Source organism: Marmota flaviventris, chromosome 12 (assembly GCF_047511675.1).
Source record: "Marmota flaviventris isolate mMarFla1 chromosome 12, mMarFla1.hap1, whole genome shotgun sequence".
NCBI lineage: Eukaryota > Metazoa > Chordata > Mammalia > Rodentia > Sciuridae > Marmota > Marmota flaviventris.
Genome location: NC_092509.1, coordinates 51,902,600 through 51,929,730, shown reverse-complemented (window position 1 = coordinate 51,929,730; position 27,131 = coordinate 51,902,600). Strand labels below are relative to the sequence as shown.

The 27,131-nt window shown below is 38.7% G+C and overlaps 1 protein-coding gene and 1 pseudogene across 1 annotated transcript in view; one reads left to right on the top strand and one right to left on the bottom strand.

The window, feature by feature from the left end:
• Window positions 1-27,131, top strand: part of Pld5 (phospholipase D family member 5) — a 418,074-nt gene that overhangs the window by 222,055 nt on the left and 168,888 nt on the right. The window contains exon 3 of the mRNA XM_027928595.2: window positions 24,356-24,524. Within this exon, the coding sequence (XP_027784396.1) occupies window positions 24,356-24,524 (169 nt within the window). The remainder of the gene's footprint in view (window positions 1-24,355; window positions 24,525-27,131) is intronic.
• LOC114087042 (eukaryotic translation initiation factor 2A pseudogene) lies at window positions 18,950-22,193 on the bottom strand (annotated as a pseudogene).

Below are 27,131 nucleotides of genomic sequence, written 5' to 3'. Positions count from 1 at the left end.
TTTCCATTGTTTTCATGTAAGTTTTCTTCTTTTTTTATTCTTGCCTTAGTCTATACCCACATTTCTCTCCTCTCCTTCCCTCCCTTCCCCACACTCCTCCAAATATAGGAGAATACCCAATACAGTAAAACTGGAGAGTGGTTATCAGGGAAGAGTAAGGAGAAATGAGAGCCATTCTGTTATTTTCCTGCACTTGAGTGATTAGGCTATTAGTATTACCTCCTAGGATAAAGATTAGGTGTGTATTAAAAAGTTTCTAAATACTTTAAAGCTGATTAATTGGGTAAGTGACTCTCAGTGGTAATAATAATCAAAAAGGTTAAACTGTTAAAAATTTGATTTTTTTCTTACATAACATTTTAAACTGGAAGCCTATTGCTCACATTTAACTTGTTTCATTATTATGTGCACATTACTTCTGATATGATATAAAATAACCATATACATTTATCTACTTTATATATACGTGTATATACTATCTATCTATAGATACAAACCATGATTTGTAATCACTTTAAGGAGTTTAATTTTATGTTTAAAAATGTATATTTTTTTACATTTTTGTTTCTCATTTTTATTTACACTCTACATTACATAGAAGGGATCTCACAGAATGTCCCTTGTAACCTTGTCATTTTGTAGATGAGAAAATTTGTTTGCAAAGTAATAATTTGAGCAGGAGACAGACTCTGGCTTGGAATCAAGTTCCTATGACTTACAATTCAGCATTCCTTTTACTAAACCCTAATATCTCCTACACAGATTCTAATTTTGCCTTATGAATTTTTAAACTTCTAAGATTAGAGAATTGCAAGATTGAAGTTTTTCATAGCCTCGTTGTAATGAGAGAAAATATAAATTAGAAGGTGATTGGGAGTGAATCAGAAGCCCAAATTTATAGCTTCTTGGATGCTGCTTAAATTCAAAGTTAATTATAATGTGAATATGAATGAAAGGTTTATTACTCATTATTTAAAATATTTACATATTTATAGGAAATTCACAGAAAACACTTGGATGTTAATTTTTCTTGTGTCTATAGAACCTAATAATTCTATCATATCATATAATAGAGTTCATCAATTTTAAAATATGTTGAAACTCATTGAGATGTTAAGTAGAGAAATTACATGAAGGATTGATAACAGCTATTGGGGAAAATTGAAGCTAGATTTGGCTAATTAATGTGGTACTTGCAGGATTAAAGATTCATCAGTGTATTAATGGAGAATAGCTAATTGTTGGTAGAGGCAATAAATGTGTTTTATTATATAGCAAAAGGGAAATAAAGGAGAAGCCTGTCTTGCAAATGTTCATTAGTGTTAATAACCACACTGTCATCCTTACTAGGTCCCTACTAGGGTTGTTTTTGCACTGTTGTCCTAAAATGGTCATATACACACAAATAACACAGGGAGCTTTCAAGAAAGGAGGCGCTGAACAGGGCAGATTTGGGTGTCAGAACAAGATTTGAAAACTGGTTCTGCTGCTAAATTGTGGCTGGGCCTATTCCATTACAATATTGCCCAAGCCTGGTCATCTTCACATTCAAAATTCTAAATAAAACTATCTCATGATCTAGCAAGCCTACTGCTGGGTCTAGAGTCAAAGAAAATAAAATCAATATGTCTAAAAGATATATGCACTTCTAGGTTTATTTCAGCATGGTTCACAATAACCAAGAAATAGAAAGAACCTGTGTCAGCTGATAAATGTATAATGAAAATGTGGTTCATATACATGATGGTATACTATTCAGTCATGCCCGCACAAAAAAATGAAATTCTGTCATTCGTAATAACATGGATGGGACTGGAGATCATTATGCTACAGGAAGTAAGCCAGGCACAGAAAGAGAAGTTTTGCTTGATATCTGTCATATGTGGAATCTAAAAAAGTTGATTTTATATTAGTTGAAAGCAGATTGGTAGTTTCCAGAGGGTGTAGAGAATAAGGGTAAGGGAGGGATGGAGAAAGGTTAATCAGTGGGCACTGAGTTACAGTTTGATAGGAATAAGAAGTTCTTGTGTCCTCTTGCACAATGGAGTGACTATAGGTAACAAAGTATTGTTATATTGGTATGTTGTGTACAATAAAGTCTTATAAATTTCAGAAAGTTAGAAGAAAGGACACTTTACCATAAAGAACTGACTAACATTGAGAAATAGACATGTTTAAGCTGATTTAAACATTACACAATGTATACATGTTTCAAAACATCACATGGTACCCCTTAATATGGATGGTGCTATGTTTTGTTTTATCAGTTAAATAAAACAGAAAGCTAGGAAAGCTAATACCTGTATCACAAGGTAGTGTGATCATGTCTGCAAAGTACTTGGCATGCAGACATACTCAATAAATAACAGCTATAATTATCATAGTATTTTAAAATATATGGCTATATGAGATTTATCTACATTTTCCAATAGTTTCTAATGTTCATGATTTTGCTTATTTCCTAATTTTGCCCTATTCTAAATTGAATAGCAGCATTCTTTCACAGATACAGTTATACAGATCAGTTATACAAACTGAAACTTTTTCAGGTCCACACGCTGCATGTTGCTAAAATAGTTAAAACATAGCAGGATTCAACTTAATATTCTGTGTCCAGACCTTAAAAGCCATTGGTACCTAGAGTTTTCCTTTCTAGTAGCATTTTAAATCCCTTGCCAGCAACAAATAAGCCATTGAATGAAACTTTGCCCTACAAACTGATAATGAGACAAGAGCAAATGGCAGCTCAGCCCAAGACACACATCTCTTACCTCCTCTGATTCTTCCACTGGGAAACTTAATGTAATTTCTTTATTAAAAATTAATGGAAAATACTACTTCCTGGCGAGGGAGTTATGGGTTTCATGGGATGAGTTAAGATTTACATGAATTTCCTGTTATCAATCTATAAAAAGTAAAAATGTTTGTGTATATAAGTGTGTGTGTGTGTGGAGGGGTGTGTTTTAACAAATTCAAATTCTCTTTCCAGTGTGATATTCCTTGGTAATATGAGTGAAGTTTTCTGTTTGTTGCATGATGTCAAATTGGTTATTTGGGAGAAAATTATGAATTTCCACTGGGCACAGGAAGCCAAAGCAGGATTCTAGAGCGCATAAGTTCAGGGACAGGCTGGGCAACAACTCCATCTATTTAAAAAATTTATGAATTTTAATTTTGTATGTTCTTTCCTTAGTCTTAGGAGTAAATGCTCATTTGTGCAGACAGACAAGTATAGATGATGTTAAAAAATAATGCTGGTTAGATAAGACCACTATTTCTTGCTTCCAGAATACTTTTGCAGCTTGCCCTCTGAGGTCTACCAAAATGAGCTAGTTGAGATCAAAGGAGGTTTCATATGAATCATGGGGCATTTCTTGATCATAGCTTAGCAGACTGGAGCATATTAATGCAGTGTAGGATAACAGTATCTACCTGACCCCTTATAAGAAGACCAGGGACCACATTTGTGTGGTAGGTCTGACTCTCAACCCCCAAACCTCCATTCATTAGAAATTCCCGTCATAGGCTTTATATCAGCTTAAATTGGACTCTTAAGGCTGATGACTGATAGGAATTCATTCTCAGCACTAACAGCCCAAGGTTGTACAAAATCCCAGAGCCTTTCCCAGCAGCAATCATCAGAGGCTCCTTTGGTTACTATAGTTAGCATCTATCAACATGGGCTTGGGTTCCCTTAATTCTTGGAACTTGCAAAACTGGGGACCCTAAGCCTTGAGTCCAGCCTCCCAGGGTGTAATATATAACCTCTGACCCTGAGAGTTTGCCCTCTTCCCAATAGGCCTTTAGGTCCTTTGCTGCTAGTAAAGTCCCCCAGAGGGTCTCCTCTTTCCAGACATGGAGTCTTTCTCTTCTCTACCTTGGTGTTTCTCAAAGGCATTCCTCTATCTCCTTTTCTCAGGAATGTCCAGTGTCATCTCTTCAACAGCTCAGGATTTTGGAAAACAAAATAGAGAAAGGGAAATGGCTTGTGAGCAATCTCTTCTTTGGACTCTGAACTAAACCTTCCTGAGGTCCTGACTTCCTCCAGATGAATAAAAGCATGAAACATTTATTATATCTTAAGAAGTGATCCTACATGCTTTGAAAGATCCAAATACAAAAAATATATAATTTAATGGCTATGTATGAAGAAAATACCTTAATTGTCGAAAATAGCAACTGGTAACAGTAGTTGACCCTGGGTCCAGGAAAAGGAACACTAGCAACTAGGAATGAGTTTACTTTACACTGGGGATCATCTGTACTATTTGAATTTTCTTAGCCTAGGCACATAACACCTCCTACACATAGGAAGTTTTCCTTGAATCTTAAAAATAGATTAATAGATTTAAATTAGAATTATTTTCATCATCACTGAAGTTTTTTAATAGAAACATTGGATGAAGACATTTGTTTCACCAAAACCATTTGAGGTTTTTCCTCACTTATTAATATTTTTGTTTTGTTTTTGAGTCAGGGTCTCTCTATGTTGCCCTGGCTGGCCTGGGCTCAAGCCATCTGCCTGCCTTGGCCTCCCAAGTTGCTGGGACTGCAGGTACATGCCTTCAGGCCTGGCTTTTCAATTTTTAAAAAAATATTTGGGAAAATAATTAAATAAGATAATGCTAAATTTTATTGTTTTTGTTTTGTTTTATTTTCTTTTTTTAGTTTTATTTTTGTGGTGCTGGGGTTTGAAACCAGGTTCTCAAGCATGCTAACCACATGTTCTATCATTGAGCTACATCCTTAGACCCCTGAATTTTAAAACTTTGGCACAGAGATAATAATAATTAAAATTCTATATACACAGAAAGTTGATAAAAAAAACCAATTTATTGCATTAAGGGAAATATACATACATAGGCTTATGTGCTACCTACCCTCAGTAGGGGGTCTGGGAGCGAATCAGGTTATAAAATTTATTTGTTCATCCAGCAAAATTTAGTCATTACAAAATTATCCCATACCCTTTTGTGTGTCAACTCTGAAGAAATTCAAGCCATATTTGGAGTGAAAAGGCACATTTAGAAAAACTATTTTAAACCACTGGAAATGGCACATGTTCTGCCAAATGATGCTGATCACTGTTGGTGGACTTGAAATATATGAGCTGAAATTGTCTTCTGCCCAGTGTCCCCAGGGAAGGGTACCAACTATAGAGCTCACGAGACAGCTTGTAATTTACAATTGCTTCACTCCAACTGGGCCACTTAGTTGACACTTTTCCTGCTTTTCAAAAATCATTTTTTTAGTTTTCCAAGTAGTGTCAGCTACATACAACTTTCCTGAACAAGAAACTGCTATGCTAGTCTAAGGATTCTTCCAGATCTACTTTCTCTGGAGGTTTTGAGAGAATTACTGAGTCATAGAGAATTCATTCCAAACAAGAGAATTCATGGACACATCAGTGGTGACCAGTCAGTCATTTGGCCAGCATCAGTAGGGTACACATCAGTTTGACATAGCTCATGGTGGTGGGCAAGAAAGAATTTGTCAAGTGATGAGATTTACTGCGAATTGCTGAGATTCAAAATAGGAAGGAAGAAAGAAAATGACATAGAATGTCCCTCTCCTAATGAATAAATAAATAGCTCCCACCAGCCCTGAGCATTGTTAGATCAAACTTCATTGTTTTGAAGTTGCTGGGTAAGATCTGATGTTAAAGACATGAGTCAGCACTCCTATTTCTTGGCCCTTATTTCAAAAAACAGATACTAGCAATAATTGATGGTAAATTCTCCATTGCTAAAAGTTTCACTGTGCCTTAAATCAAAGACGACTTGAAACCAAAAAACCATTAGTCAAGAATTTATTTTAAAATAAATAAATCCAGAGATACATTTTGACTACATAGATGGATCAGCTTCCTGTATCTTCTACAAGGCAGTGTTTGAAGGTCACTACCTGTTGTGATTTGGATATGCTGTATCCCTCAGAACGTATGTGTAGACAATATAAGAATATTCAGAGGTGAAATAATTAGATTATGAGAGTTGTAACCTAGTGAGTGGATTCCACTTATAGAAATTAACTGGGTGGTAACTGTAGGCAGATAGGGTGTGATGGAGGAGACAGGTCACTGGAGGAATGCCTTTTTTGTCCCTGATGAGCAGAGCTGTTTCCTGATTGCAGTGTTCTGATCTGCTTTCCTATCCCACACCCGATGTTCTGCCTCATCTTGGGCCCAGAGGTATAAAGTGCCAAACCTTGATTGAAGTGTGAGCCAAAATAAAGCTTTCCTCCTCTACGTTTTTCTTGTTAAGTTTTCTGGTCACACAACACAAAACATTACCTTTAACGTATATTCAACATCTCCCCAGTTTTTTCCACCCTCAGCACTAAAGCCTCCATGTTTTTTTTTTCACCTCAATAGTAGGCTATTGCATTTGTCCTTTATTTTATTTTATTTTTCTGGTGCTAGGGATTGAACCTGAGACCTGGAGCATGCTAATCATGTACATTACTGCTGAGCATCACCTCCAGTCCTACAGAGGTCTTCTAATTGGTCCACTTACTCTTGATCCCCTGTGCTTGGGTGGGTCTTCATTTCCTTTCTGGGCCAGCACTGAGAAACTTTAAGCCAGAAAAAAATTGTTGTACCATCACTGTAGATTTCCTGGTTGTCAACGAGTTGACAGGATGGCATATAGATTGAGGTGGACATGGGAAAAAGCCCGTCTACTTTCCCCTCTTCTCCAATTTAGAAGTTAATAAAAATGAAACAACTGATGAGAAAAAATAAGAAAGTATTTAAAAATTGAAAAAATATAGTAAAAGAACAGAATGTCTGTATAATTGACAAGGGCTTCTGCTGCAAGGTAGGCAGCAATTTGAACATCAGAACAGATTACAACAATGCTAGACAAAAACCCTTTGAATTTTAAAAAATTAATCTTGGAGTCTACACCAATAAAACAAAAAATTTTTAATTTAAAAAACATAAAACAGGTGATTTTACAGAAGAGCACCAACTAACAAATATAGAACACAAGATAGGAAATTATCAATTCGCAGCCAATATAGTAAAAAAAAAAAAAAGAATAGATAGTCAGGAATCATAGGATTCTTGAAGGATGTTCAGTTACTTAGTGAAATGCTAGGGAACAGGGTATTTGTACCACCTCAGTGGGCCTCTGCACAAGTTATTTATTAATTATACAGGGAGAAAAGTTACAGTTCAAGTAGGAATATCTGGCAGACATCTCTTTTTCCAAGTGACCAAAGCTAACATCACCAGTAGTAGAACCAGCCACTACTCTGAACCACCTGGTACCCTGCATGTAGGAAAACACACCACCTATGTAGTCTTCCTGCCAAAAATATTGAACCTAAATCTAATCATGAGGCAACAATCAAGCAAACAAATTCAGGATTATTCAGCCAAAAAAAAAAAAACAAAACTGACCTGGGATCTTCAAAAATATCAGTGTCATGCAAAACAAAACAAAAATGCTGAGGAACTCTCCTAGACTAAAGGAGATCAAGGAACATGAACACTGAATGCAATGAGTGAATATTAATTGGATCTTGGATGCTAAAAAACAAAGGACATTATTGGGACAACTGGAAAAATTTGAATATTAGATAACAGGACCATATTACATCAAATTTCCTGTGTGATAATTGTGTTTATTTAGAAAAACGACTTCCTCAGAAATGTATTCTGAAACTTCAGGAATAACTGCATGCTATCTATAACTTACACTCAGCTGGTTTGTGTGTATGTATTTGTGTACACAAGATTCTTTCTTGCAGTGAATGTATTTATTTGCTGTCCTCTGCAATTTTTCTGTAGATTGAAATTTTTCAAAATAAAAAGTTGGCTAGGGCTGGGGTTGTGGCTCAGTGGCAGAGTGCTTGCCTTGCACGTGTGAGGCACTGGGTTCATTCCTCAGCACCACATAAAAATAGATAAACAAAATAAAGTTATTAAAAATAAAATTTGGCTAAAGATTGTTAAAGCAAATCTCTCATTATTTTGATAGGTCCTCTCTATGCCAGATTAAAAATTATCAGGATTTTATTAATAACACATAGGGCTGGCTGATATCCTATCTTCTATCTTTCATTCATAAACTCGCTCTGACCCAAATTGTCTGAAGAAATGAAACATATTTGTCAGCTGAATTAAAGCAAGCTCACTTGATCTCTCTCAGCTATTTCTAAGTTCAAAGGCAATCAGGGAATCACCCCCATACGTAGCAAGTCATCTTCTACTTCAACCCCAGAGAGTCCAGTATCTTTTTGAGAAAGTTAACCTTTGCCTTATCAATCCTGGGCTTCCATTGCAACCAAATGACTACAATGAAGATACTTTTTAACTTTGAGTGCAAATCTAATTGTTTTGATGGGACAAACCCATCTGTTCGGTTTCCCGATTAATGCTATCAGAGAACCAAGATCTAAGCAATGAAAGTCTATAAATTGCCAATTATCAATATAAATCAGGTCCTAAAAATGATCTATTACATTAAACAATGAAAGAAAGCTCACATTAACAGTTTATTAGATGGCCTTTAGCCAAAATATGTAGTCTTTTTAAGTAACTATCAGTTTGAAAACTTGCAGGTTTTTGTGCTGTGGATTATGTTTAAAAATAATGTGTCTTTTATTTTGTGCTTACTCTGAAGCAGGCACTGAGCAAAGCACTTCACAGAGATGCCCTCCTCTAATCTTTGTAATAACCTTTTGTCTTTTCAGAAGTGGAAACATTTAAACAGGTTATTAATTTGTTGAAGGTCATGTAGCTCATAACGGGCAGAGCTGTGTTTTGTCCCTGTAATTTCAAATCCTTCCTTTTCAACATTTCTCTATAATAATACCAGAATAATGTGTAAAAAAGGTAAAAATCTTAAAGTTTCCTGTAACTACCAAAATACACACACACACACACTCACACACCCTCTTTTAAAAGCTAGCAAACATGTGGAACTTCATTTTTTTTTAACTAGCTTTTAAGAGGAGAACTACAAATATTTCTTTGAGAAGGTACCATATTGCTCCTGGATTAAAGGAGGAATTTTGATGATCACATTAAGTTCGGAGGATAAATACATGCTATTAATAAGAAGAGTGAGAATTCTATTTTAAATTCTATTAACAAAATAAAAGGCCTTTTCTTATATTTATTCCACCTAGCTCCCTGGACCCACAGTTCAAATCATTTATAGTTTATTTTTAAGTGCCATGAAAAGAGGCGTAAAAAGATTTGGGCGGGGTTGTGTCCTGGTGTACTCAGCTTGCCTTCCTGTTATTTGGTGTCTTGAATGGTGCTAAAGCTTCTGGAGAGAGTTCCCTTAAAGCCCCAGGAAGCAGGCATTCCAGGGATTTGCCCAAAGGTGAATTTTAATGAGATCTGCCTCCTCTTTTCTTTCCTTGCAGGAGAAGTAAGAGTATAGCAAGGGCTGTAATGACATGTAAATGACTTCTGCACATATACTAATTAGATAGGGCCCCTGGAGAGTAGCCAGCTGTTGGTTGTTAAGGGAAATAAAATGATAGGTCACAGAAATAAGTCATTTCAAAGCTGATTTCTAAAGACCTTTTCCAGCACTCACAAAGGAGCAATAGAGACCTTCAGGTCAAGTGAGAGAGGGCATCTGTGAGGAGGTAAGCAGAGCTTCCTCTGGGGCTCCCTGCTCCCCGAATTCATTCTCCAAACAAAAGCCTGGTCCCTAGGCCCCAGTGCTCTGTTTTTATTTTTATTATAAATTTGTGATTTCTTTGATATTTTTAAAAAGCCAAATAATAATAAAAATAAATTTGATTTTCCTTGGCTTCCAGGGAATTTTTCACTCTCCTCTTCCATTCTTTCCAGTACCTTTTCCCTGTCTTCTTCACTTGCTCCCAGTTTCTCTATTATCTAGAAATGATTAGACATTTCCATATTTGCCTTTGACCCAATTTTTTTTCTCCTGAAATTCTGATAATCTTACCCTCTAATCTTTTGGGGAAGTATGAAATAGAAGAAAAAGGAATTCTCATTCATCTAATGAGAACTAACCGTCCTTTCACAGGAAACAATGGATTCTTCCTGAATGGTATTTCCAGATGTATAAGTTAAAATGCGAACTGTTAGCTTTGTAATAATGTTCAAACAAAGTTATCAAAATATTTTTTTAAAAATTTATGATATGAGAACATATATATCATATACTGAAAGACCCACCGATTCCCTGTCCAAGAAAGACGCACGAGGCACTGGCTGCAAAAGCAAGAGGCGATTTATTGATACACAGGCGCCTGCGGGTGCCCAGCGAAACCTCAGCTGGAGCTTCGGTGAACTGGCACACCGGGCTTTGGGGTACAGATCTTTTATAGGGTACAGTGGTCAGTTTCCCTCCTAGCACAGTAACAGGTATCTCATTGGCTCTTTTGAATCCAGCATATAGGTCACTTAAAGGGTAAACTTGTTTTTCACTATAGGTTCCTGGAAAAACCACATAAAAACCATTTGTTATTCATTGTATGGTTTTTCATTGTATGATCCCATTTGCCAAACCGTGCCGGTTCCTTTCCCAACCATCCTGTCCTTTCTTTTTTTTTTTTTTTTTTTAATTTTTTATTGTTGGCTGTTCAAAACATTACATAGTTCTTGATATATCATATTTCACAATTTGATTCAAGTGGGTTATGAGCTCCCATTTTTACCCCATATACAGATTGCAGAATCACATCAGTTACACATCCATTGATTTACATATTGCCATACTAGTGTCTGTTGTATTCTGCTGTCTTTCCTATCCTCTACTATCCCCCCTCCCCTCCCCTCCCCTCCCCTCCCCTCCCCTCTTCTCTCTCTGCCCCCTTTACTGACATTCGTTTGTCCCCCTTGTATTATTTTTCCCCTTCCCCTCACTTCCTCTTGTATGTACTTTTGTATAACTCTGAGGGTCTCCTTCCATTTCCATGCATTTTCCCTTCTCTCTCCCTTTCCCTCCCACCTCTCATCCCTGTTTAATGTTAATCTTCTTCTCATGCTCTTCGACCCTACTCTGTTCTTAGTTACTCTCCTTATATCAAAGAAGACATTTGACATTTGTTTTTTAGGGATTGGCTAGCTTCACTTAGCATAATCTGCTCTAATGCCATCCATTTCCCTGTAAATTCTATGATTTTGTCATTTTTTAATGCAGAGTAATACTCCATTGTGTATAAATGCCACATTTTTTTTATCCATTCATCCATTGAAGGGCATCTAGGTTGGTTCCACAGTCTAGCTATTGTGAATTGTGCTGCTATGAACATCGATGTAGCAGTGTCCCTGTAGCATGCTCTTTTTAGGTCTTTAGGGAATAGACCGAGAAGGGGAATAGCTGGGTCAAATGGTGGCTCCATTCCCAGCTTTCCAAGAAATCTCCATACTGCTTTCCAAATTGGCTGCACCAATTTGCAGTCCCACCAGCAATGTACAAGTGTACCCTTTTCCCCACATCCTCGCCAGCACTTGTTGTTGTTTGACTTCATAATGGCTGCCAATCTAACTGGAGTGAGATGGTATCTTAGGGTGGTTTTGATTTGCATTTCTCTGACTGCTAGAGATGGTGAGCATTTTTTCATGTACTTCTTGATTGACTGTATGTCCTCCTCTGAGAAGTGTCTGTTCAGGTCCTTGGCCCATTTGTTGATTGGGTTGTTTGTTCTCTTATTGTCTAATTTTTTGAGCTCTTTGTATACTCTGGATATTAGGGCTCTATCTGAAGTGTGAGGAGTAAAGATTTGTTCCCAGGATGTAGGCTCTCTATTTACCTCTCTTATTGTATCTTTTGCTGAGAAAAAACTTTTTAGTTTGAGTAAGTCCCATTTGTTGATTCTAGTTATTAACTTTTGTGCTATGGGTGTCCTATTGAGGAATTTGGAGCCCGACCCCACCGACTGTAGATCGTAGCCAACTTTTTCTTCTATCAGACGGCGCGTCTCTGATTTGATATCAAGCTCCTTGATCCATTTTGAATTAACTTTTGTGCATGGCGAGAGAAAGGGATTCAGTTTCATTTTGTTGCATATGGATTTCCAGTTTTCCCAGCACCATTTGTTGAAGATGCTATCCTTCCTCCATTGCATGCTTTTAGACCCTTTATCAAATATAAGATAGTTGTAGTTTTGTGGATTGGTTTCTGTGTCCTCTATTCTGTACCATTGGTCCACCCGCCTGTTTTGGTACCAGTACCATGCTGTTTTTGTTACTATTGCTCTGTAATATAGTTTGAAGTCTGGTATCGCTATACCGCCTGATTCACACTTCCTGCTTAGCATTGTTTTTGCTATTCTGGGTCTTTTATTTTTCCATATGAATTTCATGATTGCTTTCTCTATTTCTACAAGAAATGCCGTTGGGATTTTGATTGGCATTGCGTTAAACCTATAGAGAACTTTTGGTAATATCGCCATTTTGATGATGTTAGTTCTGCCTATCCATGAACAGGGTATATTTTTCCATCTTCTAAGATCTTCTTCTATTTCTCTCTTTAGGGTTCTGTAGTTTTCATTGTATAAGTCTTTCACCTCTTTTGTTAGGTTGATTCCCAAGTATTTTATTTTTTTTGAAGCTATTGTGAATGGAGTGGTTGTCCTCATTTCCATTTCAGAGGATTTGTCGCTGATATACAGGAATGCCTTTGATTTATGCGTGTTGATTTTATATCCTGCCACTTTGCTGAATTCATTTATTAGCTCTAATAGTTTCTTTGTAGACCCTTTTGGGTCTGCTAGGTATAGAATCATGTCATCTGCAAATAGTGATAATTTAAGTTCTTCTTTTCCTATTTTGATGCCTTTAATTTCTTTCGTCTAATTGCTCTGGCCAGTGTTTCGAGAACTATGTTGAACAGAAGTGGTGAGAGAGGGCATCCCTGTCTTGTTCCAGATTTTAGAGGGAATGCCTTCAATTTTTCTCCATTCAGAATGATGCTAGCCTGAGGCTTAGCATAGATTGCTTTTACAATATTGAGGTATGTTCCTGTTATCCCTAGTTTTTCTAGAGTTTTGAACATAAAGGGATGCTGTACTTTGTTGAATGCTTTTTCCGCATCTATCGAGATGATCATATGGTTCTTATTTTTAAGTCTATTGATGTGGTGAATAACATTTATTGATTTCCTTATATTGAACCAGCCTTGCATCCCAGGGATGAATCCTACTTGGTCATGGTGCACAATTTTTTTGATGTGCCTTTGTATCCGAGTGGCCAGAATTTTATTGAGGATTTTTGCATCTAGGTTCATTAGAGATATTGGTCTGTAGTTTTCTTTCTTTGAAGTGTCTTTGTCTGGTTTAGGTATCAGGGTGATGTTGGCCTCGTAGAATGAATTTGGAAGTTCTCCCTCTTTTTCTATTTCCCGAAGTAGCTTGAAAAGTATTGGTATTAGTTCCTCTTTAAAGGTTTTGTAAAACTCTGCTGTATACCCATCCGGTCCTGGGCTTTTCTTAGTTGGTAGTCTTTTGATGGTTTCTTCTATTTCCTCAATTGATATTGGTCTGTTTAGGTTGTCTATATCCTCCTGACTCAATCTGGGCAGATCATATGACTTAAGAAATTTATCTATGCCTTCACTATCTTCTAATTTATTGGAGTATAAGGATTCAAAATAATTTTTGATTATCTTCTGTATTTCTGAAGTGTCTGTTGTGATATTGCCTCTTTCATCCCGTATGTTAGTGATTTGAGTTCTCTCTCTTCTTCTCTTCGCTAGCATGGCTAAGGGTCTGTCGATTTTGTTTATTTTTTCAAAGAACCAACTTTTAGTTTTGTCAATTTTTTCAATTGTTTCTTTTGTTTCGATTTCATTGATTTCAGCTCTGATTTTAATTATTTCTTGCCTTCTACTTCTTTTGCTGTTGTTTTGCTCTTCTTTTTCTAGGATTTTGAGATGAAGTATGAGATCATTTATTTGTTGGTTTTTTCTTTTTTTAAGGAATGAACTCCAAGCAATGAATTTTCCTCGTAGAACTGCTTTCAATGTGTCCCATAGATTCCGATATGTTGTGTCTGTGTTTTCATTAATCTCTAAGAATTTTTTAATTTCCTCCTTGATGTCTTCTATAACCCATTGATCATTCAGTAACCTATTGTTCATTCTCCAAGTGATGTATTCTTTTTCCTTCCTTCTTTTATCGTTGATTTTCAGTTCCATTCCATTATGATCAGATAGGATGCATGGTATTATCTCTACTCCTTTGTATTGTCTAAGAGTTTCCCTGTGACATAATATATGATCTATTTTTGAGAAGGATCCATGTGCTGCTGAGAAAAAAGTGTAACTGTTTGATGTTGGGTGGTATATTCTATATATGTCAATTAAGTCTAGGTTATTAATTGTGTTATTGAGTTCTATAGTTTCCTTATTCAACTTTTGTTTGGAAGATCTGTCCAGTGGTGAGAGAGGTGTGTTGAAGTCTCCCATGATTATTGTATGGTGGTATATTAGACTCTTGAACTTGAGAAGAGTTTGTTTGATGAACATAGCTGCACCATTGTTTGGGGCATATATATTTATGATTGTTATGTCTTGTTGGTGTATGGTTCCCTTGAGCAGTATGTAGTGTCCCTCTTTATCCCTTTTGATTAACTTTGGCTTAAAATCTATTTTATTTGATATGAGTATGGACACTCCTGCTTGTTTCCGAAGTCCATATGAGTGATATGATTTTTCCCAACCTTTCACCTTCAGCCTATGTATGTCTTTTCCTATCAAATGCGTCTCCTGTAGGCAGCATATTGTTGGGTCTTGTTTTGTGATCCATTCTACTAGCCTGTGTCTCTTGATTGGTGAGTTTAAGCCATTAACATTTAGGGTTATTATTGAGATATGGGTTGTTCTTCCAGCCATATTTGTTTATTTATGTTACTAAACATGGTTTGTATTCCACTTTGATTATTTTCCCCCCTTTAGTGTCCTACCTCCCACTGTTGGTTTTCATTGTTATTTTCCATTTCCTATTCCTGTGATGTTTTTCCGAGGATGTTTTGAAGAGATGGTTTTCTAGCTGCATATTCTTTTAACTTTTGTTTGTCGTGGAAGGTTTTAATTTCATCTTCCATCCTGAAGCTTAATTTCGCTGGAAACACAATTCTTGGTTGGAACCCATTTTCTTTCAGTGTTTGAAATATGTTATTCCAGGATCTTCTAGCTTTCAGAGTCTGTGTTGAAAGATCAGCTGTTATCCTGATTGGCTTACCCCTAAATGTGATCTGCTTCCTTTCTCTTGTAGCTTTTAAAATTCTCTCCTTATTCTGTATGTTGGGCATCTTCATTATAATGTGTCTAGGTGTGGGTCTCTTATGATTTTGCACATTCGGCGTCCTGTAGGCTTCTAGGATTTGGGGTTCTGTCTCATTCTTCAAGTCTGGGAAGTTTTCTCGAATTATTTCATTGAATAGATTGCTCATTCCTTTGGTTTGAAACTCTGTCCCTTCCTGTATCCCAATGACTCTTAAATTTGGTCTCTTGATGTTATCCCATATTTCTTGGATGTTCTGCTCATGGTTTCTTAACAGTCTTGCTGAGCTGTCTATGTTCTTTTCAAGTTGAAATACTTTATCTTCATTGTCTGATGTTCTGTCTTCTAAGTGTTCTACTCTGCTGGTAGTATTCTCAATTGAGTTTTTAAGTTGGCTTATTGCTTCCTGCATTTCTAGGATTTCTGTTTGTTTGTTTTTTATAACCTCTATTTCCCTGTATAGTTGATCTTTTGCTTCTTGGATTTGTTTATGTAATTCATTGTTGAAGTGATCTTTCATTGTCTGATTTTGCTGTCTGATGTCTTCCTTGAGACTCCAGATCATCTGAAGCATGTATATCCTGAATTCTTTATCTGACATTCCATCAGCTGCAGCTATTACCTCTTCTAAAGTTGAGTTGACCTGCAATGCTTGTGGTCCTTTCTTTCCTTGTCTCTTCATACTGTTCGCGTTCCTTTCTTCTTGGTGAAACTGTTGTGCTATTGAATTTTCCCCCTATATATTTATATTGGTCTTGTATAGTTGCAAAGTCTCCCTCGCAGGCGCGGGCGGCGGCTCTGCCCCTCCGCCAATTGGGGCAATGTGCCTACCACGCCGGCAGGCCGCTGGGCCTGCTCTGCCAGTCGGTAGCAGGTCCGCCGTCCTTGCAGGCGCGGGCGGCGGCTCTGTCCCTCTGCGGGCCGCTAGGCTTGTTCTGTCGGTGGTCGCAGTTCTGCCTACTTTGCAGGCGCAGGCAGCGGCACTGCCCCTCTGCAGGCCTCTGGGGCTGTACTGCCAGTGGGTCGCAGGTCCGCCTACTTTGCAGGCGTGGGGGGGGGGCGGCTCTACCCTTCCTCAGGCCACTGGGCCTGTTCTGTCTCTCGGTTGCAGGTCTGACCTGTTCTGATGGTGGTCTCAGTTCCGACTACCTTGCAGGCGCGGGGGGGAGGGGGCGGCTCTGCCTCTCAGCAGGCCGCTGCTCCTCTTCTGCCGGTGGGTCGCAGGCCCGCCTACCTTGCAGGAGTGATTGGAAGCTCTGTCCCGCCGCGGGCCACTGGGCCTTTTCTGTCGGTGGTCACCCTTCCCCTACCTGGCAGGCGAGGGGGGTGGGGGGCGGCTCTGCCCCTCAGCAGGCCGCTGGGCCTGCTCTGTGTTTGGTCCCAGTTCCCTCTACTATGCCGGCGCAGGGGGAGGGGGCGGCTCAGCCTCTCAGCAGGCGGCTGCACCTCTTCTGCCGGTGGGTCGCAGGCCCGCCTACCTTGCAGGAGTGATTGGAAGCTCTGTCCCGCCGCGGGCCACTGGGCCTTTTCTGTCGGTGGTCACCCTTCCCCTACCTGGCAGGCGAGGGGGGTGGGGGGCGGCTCTGCCCCTCAGCAGGCCGCTGGGCCTGCTCTGTGTTTGGTCCCAGTTCCCTCTACTATGCCGGCGCAGGGGGAGGGGGCGGCTCAGCCTCTCAGCAGGCGGCTGCACCTCTTCTGCCGGTGGGTCGCAGGCCCGCCTACCTTGCAGGAGTGATTGGAAGCTCTGTCCCGCCGCGGGCCACTGGGCCTTTTCTGTCGGTGGTCACCCTTCCCCTACCTGGCAGGCGAGGGGGGTGGGGGGCTGCTCTGCCCCTCAGCAGGCCGCTGGGCCTGCTCTGTGTTTGGTCCCAGTTCCCTCTACTATGCTGGCGCAGGGGGAGGGGGCGGCTCAGCCTCTCAGCAGGCGGCTGCACCTCTTCTGCCGGTGGGTCGCAGGCCCGCCTACCTTGCAGGAGTGATTGGAAGCTCTGTCCCGCCGCGGGCCACTGGGCCTTTTCTGTCGGTGGTCACCCTTCCCCTACCTGGCAGGCGAGGGGGGTGGGGGGCGGCTCTGCCCCTCAGCAGGCCGCTGGGCCTGCTCTGTGTTTGGTCCCAGTTCCCTCTACTATGCCGGCGCAGGGGGAGGGGGCGGCTCAGCCTCTCAGCAGGCGGCTGCTCCTCTTCTGCCGGTGGGTCGCAGGCCCGCCTACCTTGCAGGAGTGATTGGAAGCTCTGTCCCGCCCTGGGCCACTGGGCCTTTTCTGTCGGTGGTCACCCTTCCCCTACCTGGCAGGCGAGGGGGGTGGGGGGCGGCTCTGCCCCTCAGCAGGCCGCTGGGCCTGCTCTGTGTTTGGTCCCAGTTCCCTCTACTATCCATCCTGTCCTTTCTTAATCGGTTACACTTAACTGATTTTCTGAAAAATACATCTGACGTCTGTGCAGCAAGCCCTGGTGATTTATTACTGGGCCTAAAGTTATTGGGCTGGGGTCTTTCAGTACTACATATTTATGAAATAACAATATCTGATCACCACCACAGTTAAAGACTTGGAGATGTCAGCAATGACTGTATGAACATTCTTCTCCTTACTTAAGTTTACCACACCTTTACTCCTTTATATAATAAATCCTGCCATCTACTAAAATTTTGTCTTTCAATTTGTCAAGCTTAGCTGAAAAAGTATGTCTCTTTTCTTGATCATGTATCATGTAAAATCAATTTAATAGGCACAATTAAATAATTTTCGACATATTCTTGGATAAGTGGTTAAAATTGGAGACCAACATTAAATGTGGCACATGGAAATTCTGTGTACACCAATGGTTTTCATAGAAGATCTCTTTGCACTGATTTCTGATAACCACTTTACTTTCTGTGGCTCTTTACCTGATTCTGAATCCCAAATCTTCCAGTTCCTACCAAAGGGCTATCTCTTCTTGAGTATTCTCCAACTAATTTTTTGTTGTTTTGTTTTCTAATTGATATGGTTTAGATATGAGGTTTTCCCCTAAAAGCTTCTATGTGAGACAAGGCAAGAAAATTCAAAGGTGAAGTGCAATATAGTGCAATATTAATATCCTGATGGGGATTAATTGAGTGGTCACTGTAGGCAGGTAGGATGTAGCTAGAGGAGATGGGTCACCAAGGGTATATCTTTGAGATATATATTTTGTCCGTGGTGAGGGAAGCTCTTTCTTCTTCTTGGTGGCTACATCCTAAACTGCTTTCCTCTGGCACACACTTCCACAATGATGTCCTGCCTCACCTCAGGCCACAAGGAATGCAATTGACCATCTGTGAATGGAGACCTCTAACACCATGAGCCCCAAATAAATTTTTCCTCCTTAAAATTGTTCTCGTCAGCTCTTTTGGTCACAGCAGGGAAAAAAAAGCTGACTAAAACACAGTTGTTCATTTTCCTTCCATTTCTTTTTTACATTCTTGATTTTTTTTTTCCTTTTTTTCTATCTGAGGGTCTCTAGAACTTGAATGAGAGGTAGTCTTTCATGGTGTGTCTGTGGAGCAAAAATTGATGGCAAAGCTGAGCTCTTATCAGTTCATGCTTCCTTTGATTTAAAAAAAAATATTTATTTTTTAGTTGTAGTTGTACATAATGCCTCTATTTTGTTTATTTATTTTTATGTGGTGGTGAGAACCGAACCCAGGGCCCTGCACGTGTGAGGCAAGCATTCTACCACCGAGCCACAACCCCAGACCCTTCTTTGATTTTTAAAAAGGGTTAATTTTGATAATAGCATTTCTTGGTGGTGGTTTCATATTCTGAGGTAACCACTTCTATGAAGTTTAAGATTAGTGATTGGTTCATTTCTTAAAGCTGACTTTAGGTTCCTCACTGGGTACTTCAGTTGAAACTGCTTGGTAAGCTACTGTTTTTGCTGGAAATAGCCTGTCCAAACTTGCCATAATTCTGCATTTGATGACATATTGTATTTGTGTAAGAGCCATTATAATGCCAAATCTTGTACCCATACTAAAATGTAACCTGGGACCACACATGGCTGTTAAAATATGCTCACCATCTGGACACCCAGCAAAATGTATAGAATCAGAAACTACTAGTTTAGAAATAAGTTTGTAGTATTTAACATCCCACATTCCATTTGTTCTCTCAGATTTCCCAATCTAGCTAGTACTAATATATATCTGTGAGGGCTATAGTAGACTTGGTACAAGAACTATTTCCAAAATCAAAATACAGGATCACATTTCAAGTTTAAAATTGTTACTTTGATAAGCATGAAACCCTAAGCAGCACAAAACTTAGTAGCACTAGAATTCTAATCAATACTTATGGCTCTATTTTGGTAGTTGTGTTACAGTGTTTTATCCATTTGTTGAATATAGTGCAATATTTGTTCCCTATTTGTAGGAAACAATGGTTTTGTCAACACATGTTCTAGCTATTACCATAACAATGGTTTTTATTATTATTGTTATTCCATAGTAACCTTATTATCATTAAAGAAACTTATTGGCTAAAGCTGCATGTGATCCACCAAAGTTGGGGTGTTGATATAATCTAACAAACGAAGGTACATCTTTACTTGCTAGAACATTACTCTTTTGTATTGTTGGAGTCCAGGTGATAACACAAAATCATTAATTTTTCCAAATGTAATTTGTTTGTATTTGTGTTAAAACTGATATTTAGACAAACAAACAAAATTCATTGTTAACAACTCAGGCAAGGTACTTTTATCTTCTGACCAATGGACTCTAATCAATGTTGCATTTTTTTTTTCTGGATGGATGATCTCAAACATGTTTTCAGTTTTCACATCATAAAATTGTAGGTTGAGTATCCCAGCTGTACCATCTTTAGAAGGAGTAGTATAAGGCTCACACTGCCAAGACATTGTTTCCTTGTGAAAATTCAGGGCAAACTACTTTTGGGAAGCTGAAGTCATGCAGTGGTCCATTGTTAGTGAATTGATGATATGTACTTTTATTCTAGCAACCCTGCCAAACAAGATCCCATATCACTATAGTTGTATAAACTTTGTAATTTTTTTGTTCAAATTCCACCTGTCATCCCTGATTTTGAGAAGGGTAGAGGATTTCAGTATAAACTTTATAAAGAATGCCCCAGACCACCTGGAAAATACAAGTGTGGTAGTCCATTCACCATACCCAGCCCATATCCTTGGACTAGCAAGAGCAGGATAGATGGTGCCATCTTGTTTTAGAAAAAAAAGAAAAGTTCTTAATACTGCCAAAATTACAGATTCTGCTAATTATAGTCCTGTGGTTGTCTTTGGTCATAATTAAAGGGAATGCTAAATTTTGATTACAGATTAGGGTAAATAAAAATGTCAAAATCCAAGTTAATAGGAACCTATGGGTTGTATCCACAGATCCACGTTAAGAACACCTCTAAAGAGACTGGGAATCCTCACTCATTCATATGCCTAGCAGAAGTCAGTAAGGGGACAGAAGAATGAGATGGTATGAGCCATCCACAATTGTACAATCATTCATTCTACATTCCTTATTTTATCTATTTGACTTATCTGGGCTTCTTGAGACTTCTCGTGTCTTTCTCAGTATGTTTTTTTTATATCAAAGTAAGATTAAAACTAGTCAGTTTCGGGCTGGAGTTGTGGCTCAGTGGTAGAGTGCTCACCTACCATGGGTGAGGCACTAGGTTCGATCCTCAGCATCACATAAAAATAAGTAAATAAAAATAAAGGCATTGAGCCCACCTACAACTAAAAGATATTTAAAAAGAAACTAGTCAGTTATATTTGGTAGCTATTGTGTTTTGGTTTTGGTGAAGGGGAATCTTTTTTGGTTTGGGGGTAGTTTTTAAATATATTCATGGTTTGAAATATACTTTATGGTTGTAGGGAAGGCTGAAACTGCTGATTGTCTCAATTCATGTGTTTATGCCATGTCTAACTTCTATGAATTGGGTAATGGGCTTAAAATGTGGATAATATCACAATATTAAATTTTGACCACTGTCTTCTGCCTTTGAAGATTTTGAAGTAGGTAAAACTTAACTCTCTCTTGACTTCCTCACTGCTGCCTTCTCCTGGGCTTCTCTTGACTTCTAGATTCTTTAATGGTTACTTCTAAAATCCTCTTGTCTGTCTCTCACTCTGCCAACCATAAGATGTAGGCATTTCCTCCACATTAAGCCTTGGGATGGTTTCCTCTTCATGTGTTTTACCTTGGCACTATCTCCCAATCCCCAATTTTCATCCTTTCCCATGTTCCTTGTCAGCAGTAACAGCCCTACCTGCCTCTTCCAAGTTGTTCAGATTTTAATAAAACTCAGCACACACTCTTTAGACACATTGTTAAGTGCTAGGGATACAAATCTGGACCAATGGAGTAGGTTCCTGCCTTTGCACACTCTACAGTCTACCAAGGAGAGCAACCTTAATGAGTAGGATGAAAGGGGCAGAGGTGATCATTAGGGATCTAGCCTACTTTGGGGTCATAGGGAAGCCCATCAAGGGGAAGTGATGTTTAAATTGGAAATTTGAAGGTGTACTGAGGGAGAGCTCAATGACCAGTGTAGGAACTGGGATTTAGAAAATGTAAATGTTACATTTTCTAAATACCAAAATGCCAAAATCTAGAGAGAATAGCAGGGAAAGAGGAAAAGATGTGAAGTTTGCTGCAATATGAAACTCAAAAGAGGCCAACTGATCTCATTGAAAATCAAAGGGAGACAGTAGAGGAAAGGGACCAAGAGGTGGGAGGCAGGGAGGGTAGGAAGAGGTGCTGGGGAATGATATGGGCCAAATTATATAGTTATATTGTACAATATAATTTGTATAGATGTACAAATATGTAACAGCAATCCCATCATTATGCACAACTATAATAAAAAAGAAAAAGAAAAACGTGGGAAACTAAAAGAGGACATCTGAGTCTAATAAAGAATCTACTTCCTGTTAGAATTCTAGAGGAGCAGGTCACACCGGCAAACCCTTGCTACCATGTTAGCGAAGGATGGGGGTAAGTAGCACCTATTAAGGCCAATGGGGAAGTCCATAGGAAATTCAGTTAGGCATAGCATTTAGGCGTACACTTTTTAAAATTAATCTGTGTATGGAAATTAGTTTGGCAAAGGGCCAGAGACCACGGAAGGTGTATCAAAGCCCAGCTCAGAGATGCTATTTTTCTCTCAGAAAAATCTGAGTCCTCGTCGACTGAGTATTTCTCCATCACTTGCTCTTCCTACCCATAAAATATTGCATCCTTAAGATTTAATTTCTATAATGTCCATTGCATGTCATTTTTTATTTTCGTTGACCTAATTCAACTTCTTGGTTTTTTTTTTTTTTCAGAACTGTTTCAACAGCCTCTTACTCTACTGACCTTCTAGATCTTCTAGTTTCCCTTTTCTCCACTTCAGTACCATACAGCTGTACTGCCAGAATTATCCCCCTTAGCCCCATGAAATGCATTTTGTTGCTGCAAATGCGTGAACATTAAATCCAAACTCTTCTTCCTGGTTCACCACCTCCATGGTGCTGGCTCTGTGGACACTGCCAGTTTTCTCCACCATACAAATACCTTCCACAAGTTTCCAATCTCACACACCAATTTACAAGTGTCCAGATACACTAAACTCCCCCCACCTTCTTAGAATATCTTTCTCTTCCAGTTTACTTATAAAAAATTCTATATTGAAGACTCATTCCCAGTCCAGCTTCCTTTAATTCCAAATGCCCCAATCAATTAATCTTCCTTCCTGCATAGGTTCCAATTATCTATCTAATTAAACTTCTTACTTGTGTTTCACCATTTACTAGAATCTATTTCCTATTAGGATTCGATTTGAATTAGTTAATATGAGACAGACTGTCCCACTAGAGTATGAATTTCTAGGAACTAGGGAGATTTATCATCATCCTTTCTGTGTTACCTAAAGTGATTTGTTTGTCCTTTATGTAAAAGGGATCAACAAATGTTCAATGAATTCACAGGTGGTAGTGAGGTGATTTGATTCCAAAATTGTGAATGTCTCTGAACAAAATCCCAAACCCCACGCTGGCTATAATATTCTAGGTTCACCATATACACTGAATATTTTATTAACAGTGTTTTTTTTTTTTTTTTCTGAAGGTAGCTAAATGAAACAAATCTCAAAAGAGATTTTATTGAGAAGTTCTGAATTCTGTGTGGAATGTTGAAATTCATTCTATGAGTATTGTTGAGCTCAAATTATGTATTTATTTTTTATTTTGCTGGGGATGGAACACAGGGCCGGATGCATACTAAGCACACTGTCATTGAACTATACCTCCGGCCCCCAATTTTGCATCTGTCTCTAGGCATGCAGCTATTAATAAAACAGATTATTGTTCTGAGAGCACATAACAGATGTTGTCAAAGAAGTTTGGGATTTCTTCATCAAGAAATGCAGGAGAATATACACTTACTGAACTGGAAAAAAATTGTTCAGCTAACTCAGAGAGGTGGTTACAATGGAGATGTGACCAATATATAACAGTATATACAAAGATAAAATACAATATTGCTAACTGCAGTTTATTTAGGGCTTGTTTGTTGCTAATATTTTATACATTCCTTATATTTGACTTTAATAAAATCTTGCACCACGCAGTTTTTATTACTTTTTCTCAGTATTACTTTTTACCTTAGACTGGGAAGCATCAATAGAGGTGTTAAGCAATAATCACTTTCATTGAATTCCAATAGGAGCCTAACATCATATTGAAAATTGGAGATATACAAACTTAATTTGTGGCCTCATGTAGCTTGCAGAAATAGTATTTTATATAGTAATTACATTGCTGCAGGGTAAAAATTAGGAATGTAGTACTAGAAGATGATGCTCATGTAGGAAACACTGACCTTTTTTTTTTCAAGGTCAATTCGAAACAGGACATTAAGGACAAATACTATGATTTTTCTGAAATATGAGCGTCAAGTATGTGAACTTTCAGAACACAATTAGCATAGATGAAACCTAAGAGACCTTTGATGGAAAGACATAAATTATGAAGGACGTGTACATTCAGAAAAATTTAAGAGTGTTTTCCAGATGTCTCTGTGTAAATAATGTAAAGAAAGATTGATGGCTTCAAATTTGACTAGATTTTGTTTGTTTGTTTTTTCAAAATCTTTTCTAAGAATTGCCCTGGTGGAAAATATTCCTGAAGGCCTTAACTATTCAGAAAATGCACCATTTCACTTATCACTTTTCCAAGGCTGGATGAATTTACTCAACATGGCCAAAAAGTCTGTTGACATAGTGTCTTCCCATTGGGATCTCAACCACACTCATCCATCAGCATGTCAGGTAAGCTGCATCCTCTCTCTGTGTGTTAATTTTACGTATGTGTATTTGACACTCTTTAGTATTCTTTTCCTCCACTCCTCAAACTCAACTCATTTTTTAAATTCCACCTTCGCTCATGGGTTTGTGCATATCATCGCATTTATCTATACATGTTGTTGTTAATCATATGTTGCTTGGCTCCTACCATCACCCCAGGCTTTTAAGGGCATGATCATATTTCCACTTTGCCTACAATAGGCTCTCCATATAGCACTGTGCCACACGGCTCCAGGGGTGCCATTCACATCAGAGCACCTGTCAATAGCAAGGCCCAGAAATATGCTTTGCACAACCTGCATGTTTACAGATCTATTTCTGTAACTTATTGCCAAGATATTTATTTGGTCAATTTGTGTTATAATTTACCACTAGGCTACAGAGCCTACTTTTTTTTTTTTTTTTTTGGTACTGGGGATTAAACTCAGGGGCACTCAACCACTGAGTCACATCCCCAGCCCTATTTTGTATTTTATTTAGAGACAGGGTCTCACTGAGTTGCTTAGCACCTCGCTTTTGCTGAGGCTGGCTTTGAGCTCACGATCCTCCCATCTTAGCCTCCTGAATCACTGGGATTACAAGTGTGCACCAACATAGGTCTGGCCAGAGCCAACTTTTTATTTTTTTTAATTTTTTATTTTTTTTAAAGAGAGAGAGAGAATTTTTTTAATATTTATTTTTTAGTATTCGGCGGACACAACATCTTTGTTTGTATGTGGTGCTGAGGATCGAACCCGGGCCGCACGCATGCCAGGCGAGCACGCTACCGCTTGAGCCACATTCCCAGCCCCAGAGCCAACCTTTTAAAACAATGAAATCATACTTGTTTCTTGAGTCTGTCATATTTGGGTGAATAGGAAACAGAAATGTGATTATTGAAGAGAACCATCCTTAGAAAACTGACTAAATGAGTTAAGTGATTTCTGAATTAAGTACTCTGGATGTGAGAAAATGATTCTGGCTGGATTTAGTGTATTTTTGTTTATATTGATACAACCATGATAGTTGCATTGAGCTATCCTGTCCAAACCTATGATCACTGCCCTATACTTAAGTGTCCTAGATGGGTCAAGGGTAACATCGGTTTCATGTCTGCAATTAAAAATGTCTTGGCAGTAAGCCTATACTCATTACTTATCAGTGCTTTGAAATCCGTTTTTCATTTTTACTATTTTAAAGTCAAAATTATAAGAAAATAGGTAAAAACAACCAAAGTGCACAAGGTCATACTAAAGAATTGAGTACATTTACTAAACTTGCTAAACGTGCATGCATTCTTCCTGTTTCCATGTCTGCTATTTCGCAGCTGTTTCAAGTATTTATTGTTGCATCAAGCATCATCCCAAACAGTGGTTTAAAAAATATCAGTCATTTTTTACATTCATGATTTGGGGCAGGGCTTGATAGAGAGGACTCATCACTGATCCACAGAGTGTTTGCTGGGGTGGCTTGCCTGGGGCTAGAGGATCCAAGAAGGATCACACATATCTGGATTGTCAGCTGGTGTAGCTGGAATGTCTGGGGGTAGCTGGATCTCTTCTTTGTTCACACATGTCTCATCTTTCTGTAAACTAGCTTGGGCTCTAGATGTGGTGACTGGATCCTAAGAAGACAAAGGCTAAAGCTCTAAGGCCTGCTAAAAGACCTGGTTCTGGCATTCCAGAATGATGTTCACGATATATTTCATAGGTTGAAGCAAGTCACAAGTCCAAGATTGGAGGCTTGGCATCCAGATACAGGACTAAGAAGCACTGTAGGCAGCCATCTTTGGAAATAATACTCAGCCACTTAGTGGCCATAGCAATTCATGTTTCTTCCACATGCAAAATACACTCACCTCTTCCCTCAAAAATTAATTTCTAAGTTCTATTACATGAAAGATTCAATGTCTAGGACTACTTTATCTTTATCAGCTATAGATCTGAATGAATTGCCCATATGGGCTTCTCTTGATTTGAAAACACGTATACTAAAGACTAGTTATATGTCTCCCCACACAGACTCTATTTTTTTAAATTTTTTTATTAGTTGTTCAAAACATTACAAAGTTCTTGACATATCATATTTCATACATTTGATTCAAGCGGATTATGAACTCCTATTTTTACCCTATATACATAATGCAGATTCACATCGGTTACACATCCACTTTTTTACCTACTGCCATACTAATGTATGTTGTATTCTGCTGCCTTTCCTAACCTCTACTATCCCCCTCCCCTCCCCTTCCCTCCCCTCCCATCCCCTCCCTTCCCATCTTCTCTCTCTACCCCATCTACTTTAATTCATTTCTCTCTCTTTTTTCCCCCTTTCCCCTCCCTTCCTCTTATATGTAATTTTGTGTAACAAAGAGGGTCTCCTTCCTTTACCATGCAATTTCCCTTCTCTCTCTCTTTCCCTCCCCCCTCTCATCCCTGTTTAGTGGTGATCTTCTCATGCTCTTCCTCTCTATTCTGTTCTTAGTTGCTCTCCTTATATCAAAGAAGACATTTGGCATTTATTTTTTAGGGATTGGCTAGCTTCACTTAGCATAATCTGCTCTAGTGCCATCCATTTCCCTGCAAATTCCAT